The sequence below is a fragment of the Sceloporus occidentalis genome, unplaced genomic scaffold, assembly GCF_023333645.1.
Source record: "Sceloporus occidentalis isolate IW3139 unplaced genomic scaffold, rSceOcc1.0.p SCAF_46, whole genome shotgun sequence".
NCBI lineage: Eukaryota > Metazoa > Chordata > Lepidosauria > Squamata > Phrynosomatidae > Sceloporus > Sceloporus occidentalis.
The window spans coordinates 5,886,744-5,908,217 of record NW_028317026.1 but is presented as its reverse complement, the minus strand read 5'-3'; the positions used below and the strand labels follow the sequence as shown (position 1 = coordinate 5,908,217).

The following is a 21,474-nucleotide window of genomic DNA, read 5'->3' as shown; positions in this document are numbered from 1 at the left end:
CCAAAGACTACATCAGATGTAATTATCTGACGAAGGAGACCTCGATCTCTATTATTTGATTTTTTTATCCTCCTTCTGAGGAAAATTGGCATGTGCTTAAATTATTTTTTTTTCTTTGCTCCCATCTGGATCAATGCCATAAGATAGTATATATCTTGTTTTGTTGTTGTAAGTTTATTCTATGCTACAAACCTTTCCCATCCTTGTCTCTTTTCATTGTCTTTTATAAGCACATCAGTAGAAAGATTATTATGCAAATAAATTATAATACTTTTTGACTATATCTACAAGGTTGCTCAGATTATTTTAAGATAAATCTATCATGAACCCCACGTTCAATTTTGAATCACACATAAGGAACATTTATAGCCAGGTCTGTAAATAAACAGCAGGTAATTTTCAATTTTAGTGTTAAATATTTCAGCAGTATTGAGGGAAATAACTTAATTTATTTATCACTTCATCAAAGTTACATCAAACATTAGAAGGATAACACATTATCCCTGTGGACAATATACTATTGTATGTAGTGGAATGATTTTATTAATGGAAACACTTAGAAATCAAAAATTATCCTATTATTTTTTCGTGACATGGGATTGTTGAATAAATGTATGTTTTTTATATTTAATCTTTATTAATTTAAACTTACTTGTCACCAAACCATCTCACTATAAGCAAAAGAGCATGAAAACTGTATTTCTATTAGCTTTTTTAACATTTTGTCAGTTATTTTTTATTTGACTTTGTACTAAATGGTAATCCTACTCATTAATATTATGAGACACAGTCTGCACACAGGATTCGGCAGGAGTAGGATGACCTTTACCGGGGAGGGGGTAGGTTTCTCTTTATTCCTAGGTCTTTTTTCAGCAGAATTGAAAATCAAAGAGCATTATATCAGACAAATACTGAGAACAAAAGGTCAAGAGTACAGAAATAAACATTTGAAACAATATTTTTTTTTCAAAGAGGAAATAGGTGTTACAATAAAATAAACATTTAAAAAAAAATATTTTTACTGCTCCAAGATGTTACAAGAAAATAATCCTTTTTTACGTCACATTGTTATCTTGTCCCCAGGGATGCTCACTCTTTGCCTGTGATCATTTCTACAGGGGCAAAGAGAAGCACAGAAGTGGTGGAAAATAGCAGTAGTCCTGAAACATTGTGCATATTGATAACACGAGTAGTATCATCTGAGCTAAACATCACAAGGCTTGTGACTCACCTGACCACAAGGTGGAAAATGCTGCTTTCCAACATTTTTTTCATACATAACAAAAAGTTCTTGCTGTGTGTATCTCATCAATGGATCTGACATATAATTACATTTATTACAGTTTCCAGTACCCAGACTGCATAACAGGATGACTGAACAGTAACAGCCTGTGTGGGCTACAAAATATCTCATGTGCAACAATGACTCCCACAACAATAAAACGCTTCAAATTTAGTAACTTGCATGAAGTGACAGTTTACTGCAGAAATTAGTGTTTCCATAGCAACTTCAACTATGATCAAACATTTTCAAAGTCAAGGAAGTATAACTACGAATCCATAGACGAAAATATTTCTAGGTGGGATGTGTTAACAACTACAAGGACCTTGATGAATCCTTTGTCAGATAGGGGTATATTCACTCCGACTCATTTTGGTACAATTTTAACAATTGTGCTGCCATTAATGTAATGTAATATGTACTGGTACCTCTCTGGCTATCAATGAGTAGCTATCAACTAAATGGCACACTCCATGTCTCAATGAGGGTGGTTTCAACGTTAGAACAACTAACCTTTAAATGAAAATACAGTTCAAAATAATAAAAAAAAAAACAATGAATAAATACAATTTTTAAAGCAAATCCTTAAGCTGTAAAATGCGCTTTTTCAGTTCATTTTGTATTACTTCCCGAAATTGTGCAGAAATTATAGATAGTTCTAATTAAATGAAGTGCTAGGGACTCCAGCTGTACGCAGATATACCACTTGATATCCTGTTCAGCAGCAGAGCTGTATGGAGGACATGAGTATATCCTTTCCAGCGTGAGGGCAGTGCAATTAACCTTAACATCTCTTTGATGGAATGGGTTACTGCTGCAAGAACATAAGATATATGGAATTAAATATAGAAAGTTGTGGCTGGGAGACAGAAAAGAACAGAATGAACCAAAAAGAACAGCATTACAATAATTAATCAAAACACTTGTGGAATTTTTAGCAAGCATCTGTTATTTCTCAGTCAAGAATGAATATTTGACTTTTAAGTAAAATGACAAAAAGCAACATTGTGTATTAATAATTTTTTGGCCATGCAAAATAACAGTTAGTGAATCACAATTAGGGCTGCAACTAACGATTATTTGTCACGCACAGCGTAGAATAGAACCTGTAATCAGGTAGAACAGCGTGTGCAAGTCCAATAGACAGATCACAAAAAGTCCAGCACAGAATAGCCGATGAGCAAGCCGAGGTCAGGAAGCCAGAAGTCAGGATCGTTGTAGGATAAGCCGAGGTCAGGAAGCCAGAAGTCAGGGTAGTCGTGAGGGTAGCCAGAGTCAAACGCCAGGAATCGGTAACAGGAACAAGCCGGGTCGGTAACGGGAAATCAACAGAAACGCGTACTGAGCAGACACTATACAAGATAGGTACAACCATCAGAAGGCAAGGTTGGGATGTTTCTGAGGCTCTTATATAGACCGAGGAAGTCCAGGCATCAATTACCGAATTCCCGCCAAAAATCCAAAGTGCCGTTATGTCACTTCCGGTTCGCGGCCATCTTGGGATTGGCGGATCGTAAAATCCTAAAAGGAGTCGTAGTACCGGCTGGCGCCACTAGGTGGCGTGCAGAGGACCGAGTGCACGCAGCAGGACCGGACCTGGTTCCAGCAGAGGACGACCGACGCGTGGAACTGCGAGGTCTTCCCCTTCCTCGCGGCGGCGGAGGCTGTCTCGGAGAAGCGGGAGGTCTCCCTCTCCTCCGCGGCGGTTGCGGCTCCCGCGGCAAGGCGGGAGGTCTCCCCCTTTTCCGCGGCGGTTGTAGTTGCTGCGGCACGGTGGGGGGTCTCCCTCTTCTCCGTGGCGGCTGCGGTTGCCGCGGCACGGTGGGGGGTCTCCCCCTTCTCCTCGGCGGCTGCCGGTCCGAGGACCCAGAAGCACCGGCAGCCAGGTATGTGACAGTACCCCCCCTTGAAGGGGCGGCCACCGGACGACCTTTGGCAAGACCCACCCGTCTCCTGGCGAGGAAGACCCGTACCAGACGAGGAGCATCGAGACGAGCCGCGGGTACCCAGGAACGACTCTCCGGACCAAGACCTCTCCAGTGGATCAGATACTGCACGCTCCCTTGTTGTCTGCGAGTGGCCAAAATCATCTGAGGACAACGCCGAGGTGGATCTGCACCAGAAGTCCCCGGAACAGTAGGTCTTGTGGTAGTAAATCGATTGCACACCAGAGGTTTTAGAAGCGAAACGTGAAAGACTCGAGGAATCCGAAGGGTACGAGGTAGGAGAAGTTCGTAGGCTACTGCAGCCCAAATATTAATTTTATACTCACAGTTAGACGAGTGTCACAGCCATGACGATGCTAAGAAAATGGGCGGAGCCAATCGACCGTTTGGCTCCGCCCCTTTCCTCCTCCCTGTCCCTCCCTGCAGTCACTGCCGATTGGCCCCGCCCCTTTCTTTCTCCAGCAGCGATTGAAGGGAGGGACTGGAAAAAGGAAGTGGGCGGGCCAATTGGCAGTGACTGCAGGGAGGAACTGTAAGTAGCAACTGCTGCTGTGACTCCTGTGAGTCACACTAAACGGATTATAACACGAGGGGTATTTTTCACAGCATTTGCTCTGAAAAAACCCTCATTTTATAATCGATAAAAATCGATTCAACTAATCGATAATGAAATTCGTTGCCAACGAATTTCATTATCGATTATCATCGATTTTATCGATTAGTTGTTGCAGCCCCAATCACAATATATAATTCAGTACAAAAGTCCAATGGACAAAACATATAAGCAGAAACAAGTTATAAATTGATCTGTGTTTGTTATGTATTCCCAATGGCCAGGCAATACAGAATAATCCTCCACACAAACTTACCTTAGATGCTGAATTCCTGTAGAGTGTCTTGGGAAGTTCAGAGCCAGTCACCAACAGTGTCCATGTATGCTAGGGAATCATCACTCTTGATTGTTAGGATCTGACAGTAGACTTGCACACTCAGGTTCACATAAACTTGTTTTTTTAACGAAAATTAACTGTTTTGATTGAAACAAACCTCCAAAAACAAAGGTGATCCCCAACGAAACTAACAAAAATGAATTGCAAAAAATTTTTACATTTATTTATTCATTTGCCTACTGTAGATGAGTTATCTCTCACACATTTTTGGGGAGGTTGCCATACAGTATTAAACAAGCTATGATTAACATTTTGGCAGCATTTCCAGAAAATGGTTAAGGTTCAAAGTGGGTACATGTATTAAGCATTTAGAGCCCAATAATTCTAAGGGGTGCTGCTTATTGAGTATTAGCAAATTCAAACTCCACAGCAAACAATCAAGGAAAAGGCCAGTGGCGGAACTACCGGGGTCGCAGGGGTCGCGACTGCGACCGGGCCCCGGCGGCAGGGGGGCCCAAGCCAAGGGGCCGCCCGAAATCTTTTTTCCGTTTTTTTTTTTAAATAAGGCAGGGGCGTCCAACATGCGGCCCGCGGGCCAAATGCGGCCCGCGAGACCTCGAGGTGCGGCCCGCGTAAGATCGGCAGCCAGGGCAACCGATCTTACGCGAGCCGCACCTCAAGCCCTGCTACTTACTTGTGGGAGGGTCTTCTGGACTGCACAGAGGAAGCGGAGTTCACGTGACATCCTACTTCCTCTGTGCTTTAGCAGAGAAGGCAGAGGGAGGCCGCGCCCCCTGCTGAAGTCTGTGAGCGGCATCGAGGAGCTGCAGTGCAGGTAAGGGGGTGGGGAGGGTGTTTGAATGAGTGTGTGTGATTGAGGGAATGAATCTGTGAATGAATGATTATATGAATAAATGAGTGTGTGTGTGATAGCATGGATGTGTAAGTGCTGGAACCTAGGCATGCTGGGACTATGATTGCTGTTAGCAATCACACTCCTATCATGCAAAGTCAGCCAGTACATGCTGAAACCTGGCTAGCTGCCCCCCTTGTGTATTGATGCTGCCAGCAGTATGGGGTCTGCACATCACTTACAGCCACCCTGTACCAGCGTGTATTGGCTGACTTGGCATGATAGGAGTGTGATTGCTAACAGCAATCACAGCGAGCACAGTCCCATCATGCCTAGGTTCCAGCATTTACTGGATGGATGTGTAAGTGCTGGAACCTAGGCATGATGGGACTGTGACTACTGTTAGCAATCACACTCCTATCATGCCAAGTCAGCCAGTACATGCTGAAACCTAGCTAGCTGCCCCCCTTGTGTAGTGATGCTGCCAGCAGTATGGGGTCTGCACATCACTTACAGCCACCCTGTACCAGCATGTACTGGCTGACTTGGCATGATAGGAGTGTGATTGCTAACAGCAATCACAGCGAGCACAGTCCCATCATGCCTAGGTACCAGTATTTACTGGTTGCCTGGGTATGATAGGAGTGTGATTGCTGTTAGCAATCACACTCCTATCATGCCAAGTCATATTGCTAATTTTGTCCAATTGTGTGTTACCTACTTTTATTAAACATGTGAGTTTTTATTATTATTTTTAAAGGTGGGGGTCATTTTCGGTTTTGGCTAAGTGAACCCTGAATGTTTTGGTCTAGAATTTTCATTTTAGTTCATCCCTAGAATAAATCTAGGGAATCCTGAATTTGTAGTCGCAAAACTTTCAAGGCCCAGAAATCAGTGAGAGGAAGAGTAAAGGTTTTGTGTCATTTTACTTTATTTTAATCTGCATATTTTATTAAAGGCCATATTTTTTGTCACAGTGAAAAATGAGTGCAGCCCGCGCGCGTATACAATTCTGATGAAGTGGCCCACTGCAGAAAAAACTTGGACACCCCTGGATTATGCCCTTTGTACATGCGCCCCTTTTTCTTTGATTTTTTACAGATATGATTCAATATGTAAATTGAATTTGTTGAATTTTGTGAAAAAAATGTTTTGGGTAAAAATCATGTTTTTGGGGGGGGGGTGAGGGGGTGGGGGGGCCCTTAACAGATTCTCGCACCCGGGCCCTGAGGCGTCTAGTTACGCCCCTGGAAAAGGCACACAAGGTTGCCCACAGGTATCTATACTGAAAAAATCTCAGATCACTCTAAAATCAAACGTTTAATTATATTTTTAAAAATCTCAACCAAGACACCAATTTCTATTAGAGAGGTACAAATATGAGGAAAAGAAAAACAAAGATTTGTCCAACATATCCACCACCCTTCAGTAAAGTAAATCTTTCATACATTAAGTAAGACTTTTTTTAACATGAAATTAAAGTAAAAATCTCAGGAGGAGCATAATTAATATGCAAATGACAATTACCCATTTCAATGTCTGTAAGGAAAGCTGTGCATTGATTTACCTTTTCAGACAAGCAAGTTTTATATAATAATTTAGAACAGCTTCTATTGCAGGCACTGCGTGTGTGCATTACACACCCTTCCTATTCTCCTGTGGTTTTTCTCTATGCAGCAGGATACTGTCTCACATACTGACCCCCCTCCTCCTCACTTCCTGTCAGCATGGTTTTGACATCTGCCAATCAGTGGAGATAAGAAAATGACTGGAGAAGGTAAGTAAGAAGGTGAGGGGCAGGTAAAATGCAGGGGGGGTGGAGGCACAGGCAGAACTGGGGGGCAGAGAGAGGGGTGTTTTTGGCTCCTGCGTTTCGTTTTCTAATTTCACAGAATTTTATTTGAAACGAAAGGGCAGGAAAGCAAATTAGTAAAACAAAATAAATTAAAAATTGTTCAAAATTACTTTAGACCTTATACATAAGTCTAGTCTAGATTCAATGGTTAATCTAAACATTAACTGATGTTATGGTCTAGGGATGTTTCATTGTTAACATATTTAAATATTTATGTGGCGAACACAGTATCTTAATTGAGTTCAAAGGCTTTTGAAGTAAACATTTTTATTAAACAGCTTCAACATTGGAACAAAGTTCAAAGAGGTCTTTTTGTTATTGGTGAACATGCTCTCATGATTACCTGATATTTGTGACATATTCTGGCAGCCGGCCTGAAATCAATCACACCTTCATATTCCTAGCTAACCCAGCACTATATATATGCTAATTTAATATAATTAACACATATTTAAGCAGTTGTATCATAACTATGATGCTCATGTGTAGGGTTTTTAAATTTAAATGTTTAGCAAAACGGCTAACAGATTTGTTTAACCAATCATTGATAATAGGAGTAGCTCCAGAAGATTGGAAACTGGAAAATATTGTGCCTATTCACATGAAAGGCAGTAAGGAGGAGTCAGGCAATTACTGACCAAGAAGTCTTATATCGGTAGTGGGGAAATTAATGGAAACTATGTTAACAGAGAAGATTTCTAAGCATCTAAAGTCACATAGGTTTCAAGACCAAAAACAACATGGGTTTACCTCGGGAAGATCATGCCAAATCTTTTTGACTTTTTTGATTGGGTGACTTAAATAATTGATCAAGTTGGTGCAGTAGAAATTGCATTTTTAGATTTCAGTAAGGCTTTTGACAGTGTCCCACATTGAAGACTTATCAACTACAATCTCTTGAGTTTAGATCCCAATATTGTTGAATAGATTAGGCAGTAGCTTTGTGACAGACAACAGAGGGTTGTGGTCAATGGAATATATTCGGAGGAAGGTCTTGGGTACCTCAGAGAACTGTACATGGACCCAGAGCCACACCAAGGCAGGTGCATGGGGTGGACGGGACCCAGGTCCTCTGGGTGCAGTCTGGCTGATGGGCAAGTCCTTTGAGTGCAAAGTGGGTGGTGAGGCAAGTCCTATGTGTGCAATATGTGTGCTGAGCAAGTCTTTTAGATGTAACTTGGGTGCTGGGGCAAATCCTGTGGATGCAATCTGGGTGCTGAGCTAGTCCTATGAGGGCATTCTGGGTACTGAAGTAAGTCCTGTGCATGCAACCTGGGTGCTGTAGTAAGTCCTATGAGGACAATCTGGGTTTAGGCAAGTCCAGTGGATGCAACCTGGGTGCTGGGGCCAGTCCTGTGAGTGCAATCTGAATGCTGGGGCAAGTCATGTGGAGCATAAAAACCCAAGGGCAGAGTATAGAATATTTCATACAGTCCTAACATCAACATATGAGGAAAGGGGTTCAGGGGCAATTATTTTAGAAGATGGGTAGGTTGTAAGAAATGAAGGGTGCCTTTAAAATGGGACATTACATTTATTGCATAATGTTTTGGGGGCGATTTGGGTTTCTATAAGGTGAGATATCTGGTTTTACAATGTAAGGTAACTTGCATAGTAATGCATTACAAAGGGTTTGGAACAAAGGCTCCAACAGAGGTGGGATACCCCACAGGGGGTCAGACAACTGAATCCGATGTATATTAACATAACTGTGTGCATGTTTGCATAGACTACCTGTCTCCTCCGTAATTGGGTCATACAGGAAATCTCTGGAAAGAGGGGTTGGGTGAACCACTTTCTGGGAGGTACAAGGAATTCTGGGATGACTAGTTAGGGGCTGCAGGAGAAAGAGCAGTCTGAGAAAAGGAGAGTCTGAGAGAAAGAAGAGTCTGAGGAAAGAAGAGTAAGAGAGAAAGGAGAGTCGGAGAAAGAAGAGACAGAGAAAGAGCGCAGTGAACAGAAGTGTCCTGGGTCAGGAGACTCAGAACAAAGCTGCGCAAGATGGCGTTCGGGAGAAGCCTGTGAGCTGAGAGAGGTTTCCCAAGAATGTGCTTAAGTATCCCTTTTGTTTTGTATTATTATCAAACGTTTTCTGTATGTTATATGTTTTATAACCTGTAACAGTGGCCTAGTTCAATATCAATATACATTTTTCTATACGCTTGTATTTGTGCTTTATTCGTCACACATTCCCTAAAAGAATAACCCTGTAAGAGGGTCAAAATTTCTTACATATTGGCGAGCCAGGTAGGAGGGATTTAGTGTGATTTATGAGTATATTTATAAGTGTATATATTGTGTATTGGATTGGGATAATGTTCAGGTTTTGCATATACAAATTTGAGTGAATTCTGCTTTGTTAATGATGGAGGGTTTATTGAAAAAAGTTGCTAGGGCCACAAACCCTGATGGTATTATTAAGTATATAGTAGGAACCTCAGATCCATGGTTCCAAGCTCAGGAGTATGTGGCCAAGGCAATTTATGAAAATAAATTATCCAAATCAAAGGGGAAAACGGCTCTGAATTTTGCTGCCCGTTGGATAGCGGAGCAGTACAAATCAATGAAAGAGCAAAAAGAACTTTTGGAAGCAAAAGTTCTAGGTTTAAACATTGAACTTGAAAAGTGTAAGATTTTTGCACAGAATGCTGCAGCTTTATGTGTAAGCAGCCAGCAGACTTTGCAGGAAAATGAGGAATTGCGTAGTGCAAATGAGCGGCTTACTCAGAGGCTGAAGGATGCAGAGGGGGAGATTAGGACCCTGGCAGCTTGCAGTAAGAGGGAGGCTGATCCTGTGCATTGCACAGCTAATGGTAACACCTTAAATGTACAGCTACAGAAAAGAAATGATGTTGTGGCTGCAGTCAAAGTGTTAAAAAATGATGATGTGAATGAAATAGATGGGCAAGGTTTAGATGAGAAGCACAATAATGCTAATCATAAAGTCATCCGAAATCACAGCAAAATGATTGCAAAGCCTGTGTCTGTATTAAGCCCCTCGCTTCAGAGACAGTTATATCAAATCAGGCTCCAAAAGAATCAAGGACCCATAGGTAAAAGGGAACCCTTTAAATGTTTTGCTTGTGGTAAAGTAGGGCATTTTGCCAGAAATTGCCACTCTCGCTCTGCCAAAGAACACCATGTTCAGGAAAGAGCCATGGTTGATAATTGGAGGCAGGGAGATAAGATTTGTTTTAATTATACTAGGTGGGGATCTCAGGGAAGAGGTAATGGTGTTAGAAAAGACTACATGAAGCCCTGGGTTCCTTACAAGGTTATTAAGGCACACAAAGAAAGAGTAGAAAAAGAGAAAAATGAGCTACAGTGTAAAGTAACAGAGTATATGAAGGAACTGGACACTGTAAAGACAGAAGTGTCCAGAATAAAAGAAATGCTAGGAAACAAAAAGATAGCTAAATCAGAAGAAAACTAGTGTGCTCTTCTAGATTTGTTGTAACATATGATGCTAACTTATTTGTTTAAAGTTTTGTTTTTCAGACAAAGAGACGATACTAAATGAAAAAGGAAAAAAGAAAGGAGACAAACCTGTGAGGAGATCGGGACATTAACACGTGTGATTTCTTGCAGGAAATTCAAAATATTAATAGAGGACCTTAATATCTATTTTTATTTTTCTTAAGGATAAGCCTCTAAATTCGTTCAGTGCAGTCAGGTGGGCAAAATTTCAAATTATTTTTGTTTTATTAGTTTAGGACGCCTGCACTGCCAGCTAAAGATACCTTAATTTTTGTTTGTTGCTGGATTAAATACATTTAAAATCATAGATTAGGTGAATTGTTGCCAATATGGGGTTTATGTTTTGATCACAGTGGAGAGATGTGATTATGTAACATTATTGTTGGTCTTCAGCAGTATATATTTTTGCTGCTCTAGATTTTTGTTTTGTTTTAATTTTTGTTACAAACAAAATATAGCCTCAATCTGAATGGCAACAGACTTTTTATATTTTATTTTATATAGATTGCATCCTGCCAAGACATTGTGAATGTAATGGTAACATTCAATCTCCTTTTTGTTCTCTCTCCATCTTCATAGAGATTGTTTAAAATTAACATTCTCAAAGTGGATGCTGAAGATACCACATGGTTACTGTTGTTGTGAGGAAGTCTTAGTATTTTAGTATCTGTTATGTACTGTATGTACTGTATGTTTTGTGTATTTTATGTGTTTACAATGTTTTAGATCTGTAAAGCAAGATATTAATGCTGAGACAAGAAGGATAAGAGAACCACTAGTAATTTGGGCAAGATAACAATACACACTTTCTGTGTAGATTATCTTTTAATTTCCAGAAGCCATGGGCGAATTAACAAATTATCAAACACCTTCAAGGGCTGAAGCACAAACCCACTCCAGTTATACAGGTTTCAGTAAACGTGCGCAAACACCTTCACGAGTATCACCTCTACACGCATTCAATAAACAGAGTTTCTCTCTGGTGTGGTCTCTTCAATACACTGTGTAAGTGAACAGCAAAGGGAATGCTGTTGGTGTGAAAATACACCAGATGTCACGGTGGGCAGAGGTCAGAGGCCTAGAACAAGGCATGCAATTTGAGGGTTAAAGGAAGCTATGGTGGGAGCAGCGTTGGTGGCACAGGTACCTGAGAGTGATGGGAGTGAACACAAATGGTTGCAGTGATGCCAAGTCTGTGAGGGTAATGGAAAGTTAAAGATATGGCTGAAGGAATTCAAACTATTAGTGAAAAATGATAACTGTGAGTGCCTCTATGATTTGGATAAAATATGCCTTACAGTACCCTAAATTTTAAATATCTGTGGTTGTCAGGTCACTCGTGTCTCAGTGAAAACATACAATCTTTCAAACCACACGTGGTAAATGTACTCATTTATTTATTTGAGAGGGCTCATTTTCTATGTGAGTCATTCGCCCTCTAGGTGGGGACTGTAAGAAATGAAGGGTGCCTTTAAAATGGGACATTACATTTATTGCATAATGTTTTGGGGGCGATTTGGGTTTCTATAAGGTGAGATATCTGGTTTTACAATGTAAGGTAACTTGCATAGTAATGCATTACAAAGGGTTTGGAACAAAGGCTCCAACAGAGGTGGGATACCCCACAGGGGGTCAGACAACTGAATCCGATGTATATTAACATAACTGTGTGCATGTTTGCATAGACTACCTGTCTCCTCCGTAATTGGGTCATACAGGAAATCTCTGGAAAGAGGGGTTGGGTGAACCACTTTCTGGGAGGTACAAGGAATTCTGGGATGACTAGTTAGGGGCTGCAGGAGAAAGAGCAGTCTGAGAAAAGGAGAGTCTGAGAGAAAGAAGAGTCTGAGGAAAGAAGAGTAAGAGAGAAAGGAGAGTCGGAGAAAGAAGAGACAGAGAAAGAGCGCAGTGAACAGAAGTGTCCTGGGTCAGGAGACTCAGAACAAAGCTGCGCAAGATGGCGTTCGGGAGAAGCCTGTGAGCTGAGAGAGGTTTCCCAAGAATGTGCTTAAGTATCCCTTTTGTTTTGTATTATTATCAAACGTTTTCTGTATGTTATATGTTTTATAACCTGTAACAGTGGCCTAGTTCAATATCAATATACATTTTTCTATACGCTTGTATTTGTGCTTTATTCGTCACACATTCCCTAAAAGAATAACCCTGTAAGAGGGTCAAAATTTCTTACAAGGTGAAACCTCATTGAAGTATTGTGTACAGAAGGATATAGATATGTTGGAGAAAGTTCGGAGAAAGGCTACTAAAATGGTTCATGTATTACAGGACAAAACTTACCAGGAAAGGTTAAAGGATCTTAACATAGCCTGGAAGAAAGAGGTGACACAGGGGATATGATAGAAACACTTAAATTCTTAAATGAGCCAACATGATAAAGGAAGAAAGGTTATTTAAAGAAGAAATACTACCATAACAACAGGACAGTCTTAAACTAGAAGACTAGATGGGCTGAATGGTTCTTAACTGCTGTCACATTCTATGTTTCTATGTTTCTGTTAATTTCTTTAAAAAAAGAAAAACTGTAGCTAGTCTACATAAATCCATGTTTACAATTAGACATGGGCACTGGTGAAAAGTTTGTGTTTGCTTTAAGGGGAAAATCTTTCTTTGTATTCAACGCAATTTGTCCATCTCCGGGAAGGAAGGGGTAGCAGAGGGAAGGGGGCATGGGGATTTATCTTCGATGAGTTAGCTTATGCCATGCATTATAATACAGTATATTTGCATAAAACAAGTAGTCTGGACAAAACGGCTATCAAATTATAGTGTTGTTAGAGACACAGTTACAACTCATGGAGATGTGTAGGTTTTAAAATGTATATCAATAAATGCTGTATCTGTCTTGTACCTCTTTTAATTTGTATAAATGTGATTTGGATACATTTTCCCAGCCATTTTACTTAATTGAACCTATTTAATTATTGTCATATGACCTATTTGTCCAGAGAGTTCCTTTGATCTGTTTAAAAAGGAATTCTCTGTATTGAATTAGGCTCCATAATATGTATGTAAGTTTAAACTTGTAAATTTACTATGTGCTCTGGGAGTTGAATCACTTACCGCTAAGAACTTACTATGTGACCCATCCCCCTAAACTTTGGATTCAGATGGGTCACTGAATCTAGCCCATGGACGCTACAGGTGACATTGCAGACATCCCTGGAGTATACTTACAGTTTAACAAATAGATTTCTTAGAGAGAAGTTATGACCAAACTTGTAAAAATATGAGCCCTTCTGTATATACCTGGCCAATTATCATTCAGATAATTATAGATTACCCCAAGGTGGCAGAGTTCCTTTCGTATAATCTACACATTGACATATAGATGTATTGTGTATTTTTCTTGTTTAATGTAAACACTGAGTTCTCAGAAAACATTCCGAAAGTAAGTATGCCCCCTATTTTTTCCTTCATGCAGTTTTATGTTTTCTGTTACTAGATTTTAGATTAGTGCATGCATCATTAAACAATGCAAGTATTTACCTTTGGGTAGGTTAGAGTTAGCAATAACAATAAATTGTGTTAAGTCTCAAAATGTAGCTTCACTGAAATGAAAATAAGTAGAGTTAATTGTAGAATTAATGGCAAGCATTTTATTGTTACATATTTCAATCACATTTATCTTCTCTGCAGAATTGCGATGTGTGACAGAAACAAAAATCCACTAATTTAACAAGATTTAGCTTTTATTATTAGAACAGAATAACCAGTTGCTCCATAACATCACATCAGTAAGATGCCTGCAAAATGTTCCTAATCTATGTTATGTTAATGTATCTAATATATGCATTTGTGTGCTTCCATATTGTTACATTAAAGGTTAAGGATTTAATGAATAAGAAATACAGGGGTAAACCTAGGGTATTTCTTTGGCACCCCATAACTAAAACACATGCACTAGCTCTAGCTTTCTAACACCCACTCATTCTAACACCATACACTTACTCATACACACACTTGCTTACTCTCTTCCTTTCCCACCATCATTGCAGCGTGCACAGTTCTTCCTCATCCTCTCACCCTCCTAATTAGCTTGAGGGATGAGGACTTCTCCTGCCCTACTATCTATGGACACCTGGGTGTTGTGCACCTGTGGTGTTTGCCTTAGTACCCCTGAAGTTCTACCTAAAAATAGGTCCTCATTAACAAAACTTACCTATATTGCCCAGTCAGCATTTCTTTTTATAAAACAGTTTCTGAGCAAGATGTCTACATACTAAATGAGCTCTTAACAGCAGTTACCACTACAAGCCGTGTAAGAAGAAATGGAAATCACAGCAACTGCACGAAACTCCCAGACCATCAGAGATCAGACCAAGTTCAGTGACCCATTCGATAAAAGAGTTATTCCAGGGCAGAGCAGTAAGCAGCAGAAAGGGGAATCAAACATGGTGGACTCTCCTTGTCACATGGTGAGGATGCGGGAGCAGAGCAAAACCCGGCAGTGGAGGAATGGCAACTGTCCAGACATAATGTAGTGATGAAGGAAGATATGATTTACTTACTAGTAGAGTTAAACAGCACTTTTCAAGATGAAACTGGAACATTAAGGTTGGATCTGCACGTTCTATGAGATAAAAGTTTTATCCATGGAGGAGGACAGAGAGATATACAAAGTTACTATTCAGGCCCTGAAGGATTTCTTACACCAACAGCAGGTACAGATATGAGATATTAAGAGGCAGGTGAAAGATCTTGATACCGGGGACAAGGAAAAACATACATATTGGTGGGGCAGATCAATCTTGTTCAAGGCCATAGCTGCAGGGGTGTACCTAGAGTATTTGGCACCTGGGGTGGATCCTGTACGTGGCACCCCCCACACACACACACTTTAAAACTGCATTTTATCGTTATATATTGAGGCACACATTGACGGGAGTACAGCATAACTGTTATTATATACCGAGGCACACATTGATGGTGGTACAACATAACACCTATCACTATATACTGAGGCAGAAATTGACGGTGGTACAGCATAACACCTATCACTATATACTGAGGCACATATTGACAGTGATACAGCATAACACCTATCACTATATACTGAGGCACACATTGACGGCCGTACAGCATAACACCTATCACTATATACTGAGGCACACATTGATGGTGGTACAGCATAACACCTATCACTCTATACTGAGAAACATGTTGACGGTGGTACAGCATAACTGTTATCATTATATACTGAGGCACACATTGACAGTGGTACAGCATAATCCCTATAACTATAAATTGAGCCAGACATTGACAATAATGCAGCATAACCCCTATCACTGTATACTAACCCAAACATTGAAGTGGCCAAAACTGAAAATGAGCCCCCCTTTAAAAAACAAACAAAAAACCCACACTTTTATTCACAGTATTACACCAAAAGTGGACATATATATATGATTGCTAACAGCTGGTTAGAGGGAGATGCGGTGAGGTCTGATTTTATAACACGCTGTACCAACACATTTGTGTTTATCCCCTTAATGTCCAATGACGGCCCTGGCACGTCAGACACAAATGGTCATGTAATGCCAGTGGTGTTGCTGTAATGCCTCGATGTTGATCGGCATCAGGGGCGTGAACATTCTGGAGAGCAGTCACAACTGCCAATGCAAGTGATTTTGCCACTCGCAAGATGGCAGCGCGTCCTTTAAAAATAACAAAGTTGGAAAAGTTTGCTAGAGGGTCCACCCTTCCAGGTTGAATACAGGTACTGCATTCGACCATGAAGGTCAATGGAACCCAGCTTTTTAATCACAAAGTGATTAGTAAAATATTTAAAAAATAATAAAAAAAATCTGGAAAAAAAATAGCTAAAAAAAACCAAAAACAAATCTGGTAACATTTCAAAATAATTATGCAGTGATGTCACCATCAGTGGAACTGTCCAGTTCCAGCAAAATGTAAAAAAAAAAGTCCAAAAAGAATAAAATAAATAAAGTTTATTATTATGAACAAGTGCTAAAATTAGCACTGTATCTTCCCAAAAATCTTGACACGGAAAGATAAAAACATTTCAAATACCCAAGGGGTGTCTAATTTAAAAAGAATGAATGGTTTTATGGGGTAAATTGGAGTGCCTGTGTTCAAAGATAGGGCATAGGCACAGACTGACCAAAATGGGAAAAAGGCGCACTTCCCAAATGTGGCCTTTTTGCCCCCAAACACCAGACAAACCCATGCATGGGTGGTTTCACTGTACATTGGGTATTTCTAAACTCAAGACAAATAGTAGAATCTATTTAGCAGGTTTTTTTCATTAGCTTTTTTGGATGAATAAAAGATTTTTCAACTAAAAGAGAAAAGTGTTTTTTTTCAATGTTTCATCATATGTTATTTTTTTCTATATAGGAAATTAGATGATATGATTATAAATGGTATCTGAAGAAAGCCCTTCTTGTCCTGAAAAAAATATAACGTATAACAATATATAACTTGTGTGGGTACAATAAATGGGTGAGGAGAAAATTACATCTAAACACGAGCACCGCAAAAGTCTTAAAACAGCCTTAGTCGCAAAGGGTACAAACAATAAAAAACAGTCTGGTCCTTAAGGGGTTGTTATTGGTTTCTTTTATACTAGCGCATTACTTTGTTTGTTTTTTTTGCATTATTTGATTTAGCTACTACATTGAAATAGTTGGAAATATACTTTTTTTGAGTGAGGTTACATTTTTTACTATTTCAGCTGGTTTGGAAAAAAAGCATATAGGTAAAGTGTTGTCATCTATATATATTATTCTAGCAAAGCTATGAAAATTGTCCCAGCTTCACAAGGTGGAAAAATTACCTTCAGTATAGTATATTTTCTATACCTGCTGTTTCTATTAAAACACAGGGTATAAAAATCCCTTTGGAAATGCCATAAAATAAAATGGTTACTATATGATTGGCTTAGTATATTATTTACTGACATTTTTGGTAGGTTTTTAATATTTTTTTTTACTTTTTCAGGTTAAATTTGACTTTTTGTTTGAAAAACAATATTTTTGCTGCTTGGAAGAATGGACAAGTCAAGTTCACCAGAAAATCTATACAACCTTTATCTTAGTGATTCTTTTCCTTCTGCCCCTCACACTGATGCTTCTTCTCTACAGTAAAATTGGCTATGAACTTTGGATTAAAAAAAGAGTTGGAGATGCTTCAGTGCTTCAAACAATACATGGAAATGAGATGTCTAAAATTTCCAGGTTTGTGTCTCAATTATTTATTTTTAGTCAGTTAAAATTTAAATGTTCCTGCAATTAATAAACTAGGTAAAATTTGTCCCAAGTCTCACTTTATGGTTTGAAGTTTTTTCTCTTTCATACTGCACTTAGTAGAGAGAGGTGGCATTGTAGGTGAGCCGCTGCCTCACTCCATTGATCGGTCCCTTGGTCAGCAGTAAATGCATGGAGGGACTGACCAATAGAGGTAAAAGCCCCCGGGAAAGCCCTTCCTATTTGCACTCCCTCAGTCTCAGTAGGCTGACTGAATCTGAGTCCTAGGAAATGACATAATTTCCTGGATCTAAGATGTGGTTGTGAGAACCACAATGGAGCAGTAGAGCTGTCACTGGCAGTTGGACTGCCATCTCCTGAGCCAACAAAGGTAGGAGTGTGTGTAAGTATGTTAGTTTGTGTAATTATGTTAGTATGTTAATACATGTATAAGTACGTTAGTCTATGTAGTTAAGTATGTTAGTATGCTTGTAAATCACTGGACACCAGTCTGAGAAAAATATATGTGATGTAACATAATAAGTATGGGCCTTGAATGGTTTGTAGGGTTTGTGAATGGTGTTAGTGCCCTGAACTCAACTACTATTTAATAAAAAAGTAAGAAAAAGTCTCTTTGTCTCATTTAAAGCATTCATGTGATGCACTCATTTATTTTTTACTCATTAATTGTGGGAATGCAGGTGACTTACAGTGAGTTGAAATATTTTACCACCTTTGATATGTATTATGAGGGAACTACTCCAGGAGGTTTCTTTTAAATGATAATCTTGTTGGCCTTACATAGTGCATTGTTTAGTCTGGTTTGTTGTCTTTAAAGCAATCATCCCAAAAAAATGTAGAAGCTCACTAGGATTGGCACTTTGTGATGAATAATAACTAGTTGTATCACAAATTTTGCAAGGAACATCTCAAAATGTTTACTTTAAAGATAATATATTAAGCCCAAATTACATTTCTATAGGGTTGTGTAAGGAGACACTATAATTTGCGCATAACAACCCCTGTCGCTTTTGAAAGCTGTACCCAAGGTAACCATGCCATTATGCCTAGAATGTCTACATGACAACATATCTCCTAGATACAAGAGCTAATTGAAATGATGTAAACAACCCCAAAAGGATCTTATCTTAATATGTTAGACTATATTGATGCATCCAGTGAATATGATCCTTGGAAATTCATGCTTGTAATAAAAATATATGGCATTGCCTAAGTACCCTGAAGTAATCAGCACCGCTAATGATCCTTCTAAACATTCTGCATTCATTCAGGAAGAAGAAACGTGCAATCATAATGATGGTAACAGTGGTTGTCCTCTTTGCAGTATGCTGGGCACCTTTTCATGTTGTTCACATGTTGATAGAATACAGTAAGTAACTGTTGGGCCATACTTTCAGTAAGCAATTCAATTTTACCAACTCTCAGTGCTTGACAAATAATTTCAAAAATAGAGTATAGTAAAAATGTCCTGCTAAAAGATACATTTTCCATGATGTGTGTTTTAACCAGTGATTTAGTCATTTTGTAAATACGGAAAAAATACCTTAGCATTTACATTATTAAAAAAATATTAAGCTCCAGCGGAATTGTCTATGATAAAATCATCTAAAAAAAAGAAATTCTTCCATGAATATAGCCCTTTCTAAAAATCATACTTTTAAAAAATTTTGTATTTTTTTATTGTATGTTTTACTGGTAGGCGCTAAATTAACTGCTATCGATTGTTTTGTACAATTAAACAAAATTAGTAACCTCACTAGAGGCTATAGCCACAGAAGCTGAGGCAGAAGCAGCCACATAATTGCGGTGCAAGGAACACTCTGCGCACCTATCCATTGCATCCTGTAAAGAAGATCCATCATCCGCCGGTACCACGGTCCTCTTGGACATCTTGGCGATGGCCATATCGACTATAGCTATGATTGAGAAAATGCAAATTCCCTTACGTCCTAACTGGCAGCACAAGAGGGGTATTACTGCCCCTGTGAACAATTAGGACAGGTGGAAAATTAATGATTTACACAATTAAATAAGCAATTAACCCCCTTTACCCCCCCCCTATAAAGGGAACTCCACCCCCTAACTACAGTGTGCTTTTTTCTGTCCTTTGGACATATTGGGACAGGTGGTGGTCTCTGTGTGAGACCTTGTGTTAGCTTGCTAACCTTTATTTTACTTTTTTTTCAGGTGCCCTCCTGTTTGGATTGTGTATCCTATTTTTATCTGCTGCCCTGCTGTGCTGCAGGACGGCCTCATTTCACCCAGCATTATCTGTGTGTTTGTGCTGGATCTATACCTGACTGGTTTGGATGTCTCCTCCCAGCTGCTTATGTTCATGTCTGCTGATCTAGTCTGTGATGTTCTGGAGTTTCTCTATGCCTCCCCTGTACTCGTTTTAGCTGCTGAGTGGGAGGAATCCATTTCTTTTCCCTCAGCAGCAGTAGTAATCCCATAGATTACTTGGATTCCTGATTTTCTTTTGTGGCGTCTGATGTCATTTCCGGGGGGCGTGGCTTCCCGTTTTGGCTCTCTGCCAGTGTATATTAACCTGTTAGTGTCCTTTAGGCTGTCTCTTGGCCTTCCTAGAGTCTCCTGTCTATCTTTGGCTTTGTGTGTAATCCTTCCCTTGCATTTTCAATCTCAGGGTAGGTATAACTAAGAAGATTTTTATGTTTAATAAAACTCTTTATATTATTTTGGTCATCTCTTTTGCAGATGTCATCCCGTACTCCAGAGGATCCTGCTCCTGAGGGGCGCAAGTCCACTGCCAAGCGCAGGCATTTTACCTGCCACGGGTGTGATACACCTCTAGACGATGCTTACCCTTATAGTCGCTGCTCAAATTGTAGAGATCCCCCTGAGGCAGAACCCAATATACATGATATGATGATTTGGGTTAAAGATTTTGTTGGATCCTCTATCAAGAGATTTGAGGATACACTCCAGATAAAGAGACCTAGGGCCAATGTTCCATCTAATTTTTCTTAGTTGGCGTGTGCAGAAAATTTCTCTTGTGCAAAAATTTTCAGAGACCAAAAAGTTTGTGCGCACAATATCCGCGCTGCATAAAGTTTCAAAAAAAATTATTATTTTTTTCTTTTTTGGTGAAAAACTGTTGTGCACACAATTTTTGGACGTGTGCGCTCTCTTAAAAAGCTATGTGCGCGCGCACAAGCACACAGCTTAGAGGGAACACTGCCTAGGGCCCAATCCCCTCCTAGGTTGGTCCCTATGTCTGAAGAAGCTTATCTCACTGTAGATGAGCATGACTCTTCTGAAGAAGAAGAACCTGCTTCATCGTTCTGGTTTCCCATTGAGAAAACCCAACGGTTACTAAAGTCCACCCGGTCGGGGGACCAGGATGTTGACCCTAAGGAAGCTCCAGAAACCACCTCTAGAGGGCTAAGGGCCTTCAAAGTGGATGAGTCTCTCATTAGGTTAATTGAGACTGAATGGAAATTCCCCGAAAAAGGTCCAGTTATCATCAAGCGGTTCAAATCTATGTTTCCGCTTAATGTAGACCAGCAGCGTCCATGGGGTCCTCCCCCTATAGTCGATATGGCCATCGCCAAGATGTCCAAAAGGACCGTGGTACCGGCGGATGATGGATCTTCTTTACAGGATGCCATGGATAGGCGCGCAGAGTGTTCCTTGCGCCGCAATTATGCGGCTGCTTCTGCCTCAGCTTCTGTGGCTATAGCCTCTAGTGAGGTTACTGATTTTCTGCGCACCAGTATGTCTCAAATCCAGTCGGATATTGATGCAGGTGTTCGAAGAGACGATATCTTGAAGCAGTTTAAAACAGCTCAACTGGCTGTGGAATTCTTTTCGGGTGCTGCGCCTCAACATCTGAAGCTAGCCTCCAAATCTATGGCGCTATCTGCTACTGCAAGGAGACCCCTATGGTTAAAACCCTGAAAAGCGGAC

The 21,474-nt window shown here is 39.9% G+C and overlaps 1 protein-coding gene across 1 annotated transcript in view; it reads left to right on the top strand.

Annotated features, from left to right (window-relative positions):
* Positions 1–21,474, top strand: part of LOC149289372 (pyroglutamylated RF-amide peptide receptor-like) — a 63,118-nt gene that overhangs the window by 33,716 nt on the left and 7,928 nt on the right. The window contains exons 4-5 of the mRNA XM_089490783.1: positions 17,282–17,517; positions 18,819–18,916. Coding sequence (XP_089346909.1) covers positions 17,282–17,517; positions 18,819–18,916 — 334 coding nt within the window. The remainder of the gene's footprint in view (positions 1–17,281; positions 17,518–18,818; positions 18,917–21,474) is intronic.